We start from the raw sequence: 11,417 nt of genomic DNA, 5'->3' as shown, positions 1-11,417 counted from the left end.
CACAGCCGGTGGTTATGCCGTTAGCCGATCGAGAGAAATTGAGCCGTTCCACCGAATATTCGTTGACACACCGCACAGAGCTAAAAGTGGCAAAAATATATTTATCCAAATCGTATGCGTGGCCAAGAGTTAAAGCACTGGGGGTTGTCATGAATGGTAACGCGACCCAGGGCGCGGTAAAACTCTATTTCCCGGCCTCGTGACAATTTAGTCGAGTAAATGCGTCTTTTCTCAGTATTCCATACAAAACCAAAACAAACCAATTTTTTCCTTGTAAATAGTCTGTAAATATAGCCTCTTAATGATTTGTGTGCGATTTTGCCTATTTTAGTCAATACAATAGGCTTAAATCCAATTTGAATGTTTTGCCGTAGTTTGGCTCGGATTTGTGGAAGCTAGCAAGGACTTTGGTCAGAGACGATTTGAGAGGTCGAAGATTCTGCCAGAAGCAGCTGGCGTGATTATGAGATTAGTGGTACAGTAAAGCTGTTATTCGACGCTGAGAAGAAGATTTGGCAAGCAGCCTAGGCTTGCGTATAGCGTTGAGTTAGGTTAAGGAACCGATTGTAACTTGAGGTCTGCTCAAGAGTTTAGTTGACCGATTTGTCTCTGACCATCATCCTACACAGTTAGTTTCAATTACCGAAGTCGGTAAAATTTTACTGAGTTTTTGAACAGCTGACTTAACTCGGTAATTTTTCAAGTTACCGAAAACCGGTATAGTTGAAAATCTTTCAAATGTCAAAAGCAACCGAGTTAGTCGGTAAATTTTATTACTGTCTTTCTCAGTATTTTTTTTTTGTTTACATCGATTTACTGAAACTCTCAGTTAAATATTATTTTATAATATAAATAAATATCCAAAACAAATTGATATTATTATTATAAGAAATATTATTTCTATTCATGCAATGTCAGTATCATTGTAATCTATCCTGTCTCATTTCATACTTGGCATCAAAAGTCGAGGAAAATACCTAAAAAAAACTTTCTACTGGTGTATGACCGCTCCGATTAATTTGGCACTCCCGGAACAGTTTTCTAAACATGAACTTCTATTGCGATAGTTTGTTGTTAAGTATAGTAATTGATCCGAATGTTAAATATGTGAAATGAGTCGCTATATCACATGGTTATCCGATGAGTTTCTGTGCAAGAGAGATAACAATCGACATGATTGTGTAAAACCGCATTCTGCCAGCTCAATTCATTGCACGGACCATCAAGTTGGCAAATTAAGTCTTCCCAATATCCAGCTGCTCCACTTTTTCGGTTTCTGATCCTTCGTCGAATTAATTTTCTGGAAGTGATAAGTTCATCGGAACAGCTTGCCAGTGGAAAAAATAAAACTGGTCACTTATTTTTACTCCCAATGTTTCAGCGCGGAAAAAGTGGCGGGTAAAATGAAAAATTTTGACAGTTCAAATGCATCAGAACTGTACATTTATTAATTACCGAATGACCAGTATACATTTTTACTGACTTTCAATGTTATATCCAGTAAAAGTAACTTATTACTGAAAACTCGGTGTTGACTATTACAGTTTCAGTAATTCAGTAGGCTTCTTAATGAATGAACCGTAACATTTTGAAAAAATGACGACTTTTTCGGTATTTTTTATGATTTACAGTTTAGATCAGTAAAAATAATTACCGAACAAGAAATTCGTGATTAAGTGTGTAGGAGGATGATTGAAGTATTTTTTGAATTTTTCATAAATCGTTTGATCATCGATTTATGAAAAATTCTTCCGCTACGGTAGAGTTGTGTTACGTTTAGGTTTTGTTTAGCCATTATAAACCACTACGTCTTAGAAAATTAGCTAGTAACAAACAAATTAGCAAACTAGTAGGAGCGACAAAAACAAATTGAACCACGCACGCCAAAGAAATCCGCATTACATCATCATACCAAATGCGTCAAATATTCGAAGCATTATCCCGTTCAGTGTAAGTCGTCAGAAGCAACCGTCGTTTTAAGCGCACTCCGAGCAGCCCATCCCTGCAGCGAATGAGAGAAACACTATTCAAAATAGGAGGCCGACACCGTTTCGTTTTGACGTTTGTGCTTCCGCTGGGGGAGAAAGAAAAAACACAAAAACTGCTGGAAAAGGCAGTCGTCTGTTCGCAGGCAGGCGAATAAAAGTGAACGACAAATACCGTTGCCCGGATTATCGTAGCAGCTTTTATTGTGCCAAGTGCAGTGATCGAGTGCAAGTTTTCGGTAAGTCGACAAATCCGGTGACAGAGGCGGAAATCAAGACTGTTGGAAACCACCGAAAAAGAGTGAAGTAAGTTCTAAATGGATGATCTTCCAGCAATTAGTTATGCTTAGCGAATGGTTAAATTTCAGACCGTAATCGTGCTCGACCAACATTGCACTCGAAAAGAACTGGAATCTGGACGATAGCAACCAGCAAGTTTCGAAACTAGCCGTAAGTAGTTCACACGTTTCTACCTAACCTCAAAACTAAGGCACACCGTCTTCTCAGGTGCAATCGCGGGCTTGGAAACATCAGCCCAGAATCAACAGCATCACGGAAACAACGATCTACGAAAAGTAAGCCATTGGATTACGAAAAAGGTGGCCAGCTCATTGGCGTCTCGCAAATCACCAGTAAAAGGCCCCGAAGGGTGAGTTTTTTTTATTAAAATCTGTGGGAAGACAGACCTTCATTACTGTTGCCTCAACAGGGCCTTTATTGCCATCCGGAACACTCCGAACAACGCGGAAACCCATCGCCAGACATAAGAGGCGGAAAGCCGGCGAGTGAACAACAGCCCAGGGCTGACAGCGAGCGCTATCGTCCCACAAGAGCCAGGCAGAGGCGGCCCGGGAGGCACCACCGACTGAACGCGATCGAGGATCGGCAAAGATTCGTCACTCGTTGCAGCGGGTGAAGAAAGCATCATCGAAGACGAGCGCGGCCAAAACTCCCTCGGAGGGTCCCCATCCAGTAACCCGGTCGCACTGGACGGCCAGAGGGGTCCCCAGCAGAGGGATTGGCGTGTGGAGCGAACGAGTGTCTATTGTAGGCAAGGATGTCGACGAGAGGCGTGCGTGGAGCGGCGAAAGGTAACAGACCGCAGAAAGTATCGTCGCTGTAGGGGGACGCCCCGACGGTACCGTGAGTACGGAGAAGAAACCGTGAGTAAGAAAACTGAGGTGTTTTGTAAAGTAGGAAAATAGAGAAAGAGGAGTGAAAGGGAAAGAAGATAAGATGACTAGGAGGTAGGAAGTAACAAAGGAAAATGGGTGCATTACCCTAAATATATGTATTAAATTGAAGATTTGTGGTTTTTGCTGTTTTGTTGGTGCTTTAGCCCTCCAGTCTTAGTTTCTTTTGTCCGTTTTGGTAGTTCTGCTCTACCCGCTACCGGAAGCTCGCAATATGTTCCAAGCTTAAAATCATTTGTGCAACTGCTGCAACTCCAGTGGCCTTGAATGCAGTATCATCCAATAGGAAAATCTAAATCTAAATTGTAAAATAATTGCGTATATGCTGGAAAGAACGCTTTGCACAAAAGTTATAACAAATACTGCGAGAGAAATATTTGTTTAATATGAAATTGGAATTGAGTCAACAGCTATAGCGTTGTTTATTGAGAAGAAAGAACGACATTGATTACGTTAAATATTTAAATATCCCGAAGATTTACTGTAATACAATGAACACTCTTCCGCAATTGAGGATTCTTCTGCTACTAACTCTTCTAACTGATAATTCCCACCAAACATTAAGTACCTTACCCACCTTTTCAAAATAAACCATTAGAACGTTGTTGAACAACATAAAACTATTACAAGTTTTTTTCTTCAGATGAATTAAAAAGAAAAACTTTCAAATATAGCTAACCCAGCACTTAACAATTCAGTAAGAGAATCGGATTTTTCAAGAAAACATAAAAGAAAGAAGTATGTGGATCATACGCAGAACGCCAAGAATTCTAAAATTGATGTCAGATTTTATGTATTTGCTAAACATTTCATCAAACGTAAATTTCATTAACAACCACATGTTGTGTTGAAGAGGAAAATTTGACTGACGGACATAAAGAATCGGATCAGAAACAAACGTGTACTCCAGAGAATCGTTACAGTCGTAAGAATCGGAGGAAGTTGTTACCGTCCACGATAACAATAGACCAATTTAACAGCCATCCACTTCTACGGACTAATATATTGTGAATTATATGTGAATCTTAGCATGTAGAACCCTTCAGAAATGTAGAAAAAACTAACGTACTAAAAGAACAACATTGGCTCCGGGCTCTAGCGAGGGCGAAATTTTCGACAGGTGATGGCTAGATCCGGGGCGAAGAACGAGGAGAAAACGAAAAGAAAGAAGGAAGAAGCACGACTTTGGGACGGTGGGAGATTGCAAGTTGGAACGTGAAGCAAAACGGTCGTGTTTCCGCGAACCTCCTCCTTTTTTGGAACAACTGTTTAATTGGGATTCGGTGAATAACTCCGGCTCGATCGGTCGTTCTGGATAGTGCCAGGGTTTTGGTGTACCCAACCTCGCCGAACCGCTAGCTCGAAAAACCTCCGTTAAGGACGTGCAACTGCGGCCGACAGAACCAGTCGGATCCGGCTCCAGCTCTGCCGTATCCGCCGCTCCACGAGGTCCGTATACTCCCCACCACGCGGAATTTTGTTCCAGTGCTGCACATCCAAGCAAAGCGAGCCCCACCGTGTGTCTTTTCCGCGGTCCCTCGTGCTCGTCCGTCGCCGAGTCCAACCTATTCTGACCAAATCCGAGCCAATATCGCGTGGGGTGGCAGACCCGCTTCTTCGGATTCCCGATAGGCTACGCCAGCCAGTGAGCTGCACCGTATCTTTTCCAGGCTCCCTCGGGCCCGTTCGCCAACGCGTCCAACCGACGGAGACCTAATTCTGAAGAATACAGTGTGGGGTGGCAGACCCGCTTCCCCGGATTTCCGCTAGTGAGCTGCACCATGTGTCCTATCCACGGTCCATCGTTCTCGTCCGTCAACGCGTCCAACCGACGGAGTCCCAATTCTGGAAAATATCGCGTGGAGTGGCATACCCCGCCTGAAATTCGACAGCGCTCCTGATTACCCTCGAGAACTTCGCAGCCAAGCCCAACCTTTATAGAACCAGTCTGGTCACTGCGGCCCGCTCCCTTGGGTCATACCACCTCAGGTCGATTCGCCGAGATTCGCCGTGTCAAGAAACCGACCAGTACCCCGGCCGACCCTGTTGGTGGCCCCAGCGCGAATAGACCTTGACCCCGGCAACCGGTCGAGGTTATTCCAGGTATGTACGGACACCTTCCCGTACCTCCGTCCCGTGGCGTAAGTTCTGCATGCCACTATGAGCTCCAACCTATCGATCGGCCGCAACTATACAATTAACCAAAACTAACCCTAGCATTTAAGAACACAAACAAACTAAAATTAACATGAACATGAAGCGTCAACCCTGAGAATTAGAGGTGAGCTAGTTTGGGGCGTGAGGACGTCCACTGCCAAGACGTGTGGACGTCACAGACAGTTACAATTGGCGATCCAACTAAATAGTAAAATTTTCTTCAACCAGTGGCGAAAATTTTTCCGCAGTTTTCAGCGTAACATTCTGTATTTAATTCTACAAGAACTGAATGAGTATCATGGTTCTTGATCGTAAATTGTGTCGTCCAACTGCAAATTTATGTTTTTGGATGTTTCTGCATACATTTTTCTATATAAACTTTCAGGGAGTTTAGCACCGCCCAAACGTTGACCGATTTGGCTAACATTTTGTCCAGAGCATCAGGGCATCAAATAGAACCAAATAAAAGGGCGGCCCATCGAAAAAATTGAAAAAGTGTTTTTTGAGCCACCCTAGTGCTCAGCCAAGATATTTAACAAAAAACCCAGAATAATCCACCTAGCGGTGATGGTGCCTTTTTCGTGTATTTTAAAACAAGAAAACACATAAGAGTAACAAAAGAGCACATAAGAATGGGGAAAAACAATGTTTTTTTTTTAATAACTCCGGAACGCAATGACCGATTGAGCCAATTTTCAATAGCGAAAAATTAGGAAGGATTCCGCGTACAACCTGTTGCAAGCAAATCGGACAAGGCTAAGCACAAAAAAGTGTATCTCACATTTGAATCATTTGTTTGAGAAACTGCATAAGTCCATTTTACACTATTTCGAGAAAACAACAAAAAACTGTTTTTTTACAAATTTGCACAGAATCTTTCGATTTCTTCGATACAGATCAATAGTTTTTGGCAAAACTCAACACCCTGGGGCACTTTCAGTGCAAAAAATGTAAGCAGTACTCCACAATTGCTCTTCAAAGTACCTGGACATATGTAGTTTCTCAAACAAACGAAATTTTTTTCATACACTCCTGAACAAAATTTTTTTTTCGTATTTTTTGCCAGAATATGTATTTTTGGACGATGATTCAGAATATATAAAAATCTCATTTTGGCCAAAAATGTTACATATGCAGTTTCTCAAACAAACGGTTCATTTTTTTTGTACACACACACACATACCATACATACATAGAGACATCACTACAATTCGTCGAGCTGAGTCGATTGATATATAGCACTATAAGTCTCCGAGTCTTCTATCAAAAGTTCGGTTTTGGAGTGATCCTACACCCCAAAAACAAATCTGACAATTATTGAATACAATCTTGGCATATACAATTATGTAAGTTTTTTATACAGATTTTGTATTGAAATAACACAAATCTGTAAGATTTCAATACAACAATTGTATTAAAATCTTCCAAAATTGTATATGCCAAATTATTATACAGTTTCTGTAAGGTTCTTATGCAGAACTGTATTAAAATTTGCAATCCGCTGGTTGGGTGTATAGCCTTTACGTATACTTAGTATACGCGAAAGGCAAAAATGGTCTTCGTGCGGCCGAGCTGCCGAATAATATGCAATTAATTGTTATTTCTAATGTTCCTAGTTTATTAGTTCCTTGATTAGTTCCTAGTTTTTATGTGAATTAAAGTTTGCAGCGAAGGAGAAGGATTGCCATTCCGCAGATGGTGAGTTCGATTCTCGGTCTGGAAAAGACACACGAAATACATACTTATGCAATGGTGGGCATAGAAAAGCTTTCAATGAATAACTAAGAAAATGCTAATAGAATACTAAATTGCATAGCAAGCCAAGTTCCATTTGGAATGTAGAGCCATAGAACAAGAAGAACACACGGGTTGAAGGCTATAAACTACAGAGAAAGATTGCTGCTGTCGTCGCTGCCCGGAACATCTTTTGCTGGCTGGGATAAAAAAATTCATACGATTTGACAGTTTCGGACAAAGAACGAAGGGATCCGAAGTGACAATCTTTCTCTATATGTTACAAATAACATCTTTTGATCACTCCGGATATACCTTAGGGGAAAAGTGGGTAAAACCGACACCCTAAGCAACTTTACAGTTCCCCAATCTATGAAGCAATTTTCCGGTCTAGAAATTTCATACAAGCATACTTTGGCTCTTCATGCATCAGTCCATGAGGTCTCAGGACAATATTTTTTGATAGAATTTGATTTATGATGAAAACGCGAACAGTCTATCTTCCAGCCCAACCAGCTGGGGTGCGGGTAAGATCAACACCACATGAGGGTAAAACCGACACATCAAACTTTTATGGAATCGATCATCAGAACAATTCTAAATGATGTTGCAACATAGTTGAAAATGTTTAACAACATTCATTTTAATATTTGTGTATGAAATTCATGTTTAGGGATCACTCATAAACGATGTCTGAATTTTTTTATATATTCAAAATCATCACCACATATCATATTTTATTTAGTTTCTTTAGTGGGTCGTGTGAAAAATATATAGAGTATAAGAGTGATAGTAACATATTTACTAACTACTGTAAATATTAACCTACATTAAAATTTCACTTATTTTAAAAAGTTGTGTATAATGATGATTTAAAATAAATGCGTATGGTGCAGTTATGACAAGAAATGAAAATGACTAGTTCCGTAGATGACAAGCTACATGTTTACAGGAGTAAAAATGGATCAGGAAAGAACAACACTAGAGAACGGATTGAATATATCTGAGAGCAAAAGAAACTTAAAATACGGTTCTTCTTCGAGCGCTATTGTTATCCGACTTGCAGGTTTTCCTTGATGACTCAATAGTACCCGCTAGACCTATTGTCACGCGCAATGATGATGAGGTATGTAACTAGTCTATGATAAAGTGATATTCCCCGGCGCCTCGTTTTCCAATACTTGACTTATATTAAGCGAATGATGAGTCTAATAAAACAGAGGTATTTCGTGATTTGATGGCGGGTGTCGAATTTACCCCAACTGATAACATAATAATGATGAGATACATGTGGATGTTTATAATTAGAAAAGTTAACTTTTTTTCCACAACATACACAAAATGATGTTCAATTATGGATCAGAGATTGATTAAATACTGATAATCAACAAATTATTGTCGAAAAAGTTTACACACCGATGCCAAAATTTTACATAACTCTCCTCCTCAATTGTGATCAATGCTAATTGTCTGTTTATTATGACTTTTACACGTCTCCGCCAGTTACAAAATGACTAGAAATACATTAAATTAAACGTTTATTCAAAGTGTGTCGAAGTTATGTCCGATAACCACTTGAAATCAGAGATTTGAAGTGGTGTCGGTTTTACCCACAGTGTCGGTTTTACCCACAATTCCCCTACGTAGTTTATGGATCAGTTCTTGATAATGATACCAAGATGATTTGATGTGAAGCATTCAAGCCACATTATATGAAAGTATTAATTTTAGTTTTATGCGATAATCAAAAGGTGACACACATTAAACTTCCTCTTCTTCTTCTTTCTTCTTCTTCTTAATGGCATTACATCCCTCACTTGGAAATTGCCCCTTCGCAGCTCACTCAGTTATTAACTGCGAGGTGCTGCTAAACCAAGTTACCATTATTGAAAACGTAAATCACGAGGATACTTATGCCACGCGAGGTCGAGAAAATTTCCAACCCGAAAATTTCCTATACCAAACTTCATGCAAAATGTTCAATTTTTTCGAAATTTAGTATTTTTTGGCATCAATACCTAGTTGATAGATTCTACGAACATAGGTAATAATTATGGATATTTTATTTTTATCCTGGATTGCAGCATACCTACATTGCACAATAATGCTTATGATCAAATACGTTGCAACACCACCGCTTGTTGATTCTGTTTTGATGGCGCTCAGGCATCAAATGCGCATGACTACTCCAGAAGACCTCTCTTCGACAGTATCCTGGAGAGATTGGGCCCAGGGTTGACGGAATAAATAATCTGGAATTCGTATTCCAGTCTGAGATGAGCTCTACAGGTATACAGACAAAACGTCGGAAGTGAAAGCCTAACATACATGGATTCCATATTTTTTCATTGAAAGATTTGGTTGAATATAAAAAAAAAGATATATACAAAAGTCGAATACACTTTTACACCGTTCACTAATTTACTAAAAGTGTGTTAATATATTGAACTTCGTAATTCAAAACTTTAATGTGAGTTTAATATGCTTAAGATGTTCAAAAATGAAGAAAATCAATTATATGCAGCTCTTGTGAAAATTTGTAACCTATATTGAAGAGTGTGTGTGTTTTAAACTGTGGAAACAATGCGAAAAATCATATAAATACCAGATGTTCATCCAATATTGGCAAAGAAATATCAACGGCTTATACTTATTACGGTCTGTGCGAGTACACAACAGGTAGCAGATAAAAAAAATTAATGCTAAATCAATATCAATTGCCGCAAAATTCAAAAATTTATTTCAACACTAAACAGCTGATTGAAAATTATACTTTTTAGAACAACATCATGCATTTCATTGTGATAACATAATTTATTCTTAGGATTTGAATTATTTGCGAATAATCGATATTTTCATCACATCGAAATAAATGCAATACTCTTCAATCATTGAGTGTGGGAGTAAGAAATAAGATGAGACTAAGTCTCTTCTGGTGAAAAGCTGCTGAGAAAAAAAAACATGTTTTCATTGCCGTCTATAGTGCGAAGTGTTTAATCTTTTGAAAGTGGATAATATAAAAAAAAATCTTGTTGAAGTGCAGAAACCTTTTGCGAGGTTCATTCATTAGATAGAACAAGCAGCACTACCAACGATTCTACAATGTTGCCCACGAATGTTATGTCGTTTATGAAAAAGGTGAGTTTGGTTTTACTACATATGTTCATAGTTTTCGTCAATTTCGAATATAGCAGCTTTCATAAAGTTAATTTATTTTTGATTATATTGCCAAAAGTATATGTGAACAACATCATATGATGCGGTCGCTTCCGGAAAAAATACCAATGTTTGTTTTGCGTTGCAGTTAGTAATTGTCATAGTAAGAATTTATGCATTTCAAATATGAAAAGTTTTACAGAAACACTATCAGCTGTTTATATTGCTAACGATTTTTTAATACGAAGCTCATAACTAGAGGCCTTGATACTCATAACATAATTTTAACGGCATTTAGCATATAAATTAGATAAAAATCGAAATAAAGCAGATTATGAAAAAATATAAACAAATTAAACAAAAAAATTACAATGATATGGGAATGTTAATATAATCTTCCAAACTTAGAATAGGGTCATGCGCTAATTCGTCCATGGCGCTAATTCCCGTAATATCAAAAACATTCTAATTCACTAAATACTCGCGATTGATCATTTAAATCAATGAAATTATCACCTGGAGAAATAGAAAAAAGTGTACACTATCATCTAAACTCATTCCTGCCACATTCCGGTGTTACTTTCATTGAAAAACTCTTCAAACAAACTTCCCGATTCAATATATTTGCAACATTACCTACCTTTTCCGTGCGACGATGGAAAATCCAACCGCTTCCACTCCAAGCAAAGCCGCGTAACATCGTCATCAAAATCTATGTTTTTCAAAAACTTCCACTACACTTTTTCACTTTTTTTTTCCGTTATGCACTAAATTAAAGTAATATCTTTTACTGAATAGTGGAATTATTCGAAAACACACTCCCGAAAGGCGTTAAAAGAAACTATTTTTACAAACTTTGGAGATATTATTTTTTTTTCTTTCGTCGCCTTGTTTACAGGCTGAGAAAGCGTTGCCAAACTGACAATTTGAACTGGAATAATCTTATATTACATATCTCATAAAACATAATGCAGTCAATAAATTTCGTTTGTTCGCTTATTTCCGCTAGCGTAATAAAAGTAAAGTCTTCCAAATACATTTTTTTCATCCAAACTCGTCATGTACACCAAAATTTGCTACTATTCCAAAGTATTGAAAACTGAGAAATAATTTCATAGTAGAAATTTGATACACGTACATGCTCCGCTCTTGTGTTAGTTGTTTGACAGACTGATGCATTTTACTGAATAGA

General features: G+C 38.5%; 2 protein-coding genes across 11 annotated transcripts in view; one reads left to right on the top strand and one right to left on the bottom strand.

The window, feature by feature from the left end:
- The window catches only part of LOC134225410 (coiled-coil domain-containing protein 42 homolog), a 174,563-nt gene extending 163,457 nt beyond the window's left edge, over positions 1-11,106 (bottom strand). Inside the window, exon 1 of the mRNA XM_062705468.1 lies at positions 10,866-11,106. The gene's annotated coding sequence lies outside the window, so the exon portion shown is untranslated. The remainder of the gene's footprint in view (positions 1-10,865) is intronic.
- The window catches only part of LOC134225408 (regulating synaptic membrane exocytosis protein 1), a 160,242-nt gene continuing 156,897 nt past the window's right edge, over positions 8,073-11,417 (top strand). For 2 of the 10 annotated variants that reach the window (XM_062705466.1, XM_062705467.1), the window contains exon 1: positions 9,162-10,207. In XM_062705466.1, the coding sequence (XP_062561450.1) occupies positions 10,172-10,207 (36 nt within the window). In that variant the 5' untranslated portion in view covers positions 9,162-10,171. Of the gene's footprint in view, positions 8,196-9,161; positions 10,208-11,417 lie in introns of those variants that run through there. The other 8 variants (XM_062705464.1, XM_062705463.1, XM_062705462.1 and 5 more) reach the window with 8 other exon arrangements.

This window comes from Armigeres subalbatus, chromosome 3 (assembly GCF_024139115.2).
Source record: "Armigeres subalbatus isolate Guangzhou_Male chromosome 3, GZ_Asu_2, whole genome shotgun sequence".
In the NCBI taxonomy this organism is placed as follows: domain Eukaryota; kingdom Metazoa; phylum Arthropoda; class Insecta; order Diptera; family Culicidae; genus Armigeres; species Armigeres subalbatus.
The sequence above is the reverse complement of the archived record's forward strand: the minus strand, read 5'-3'. Positions and strand labels throughout refer to the sequence as shown.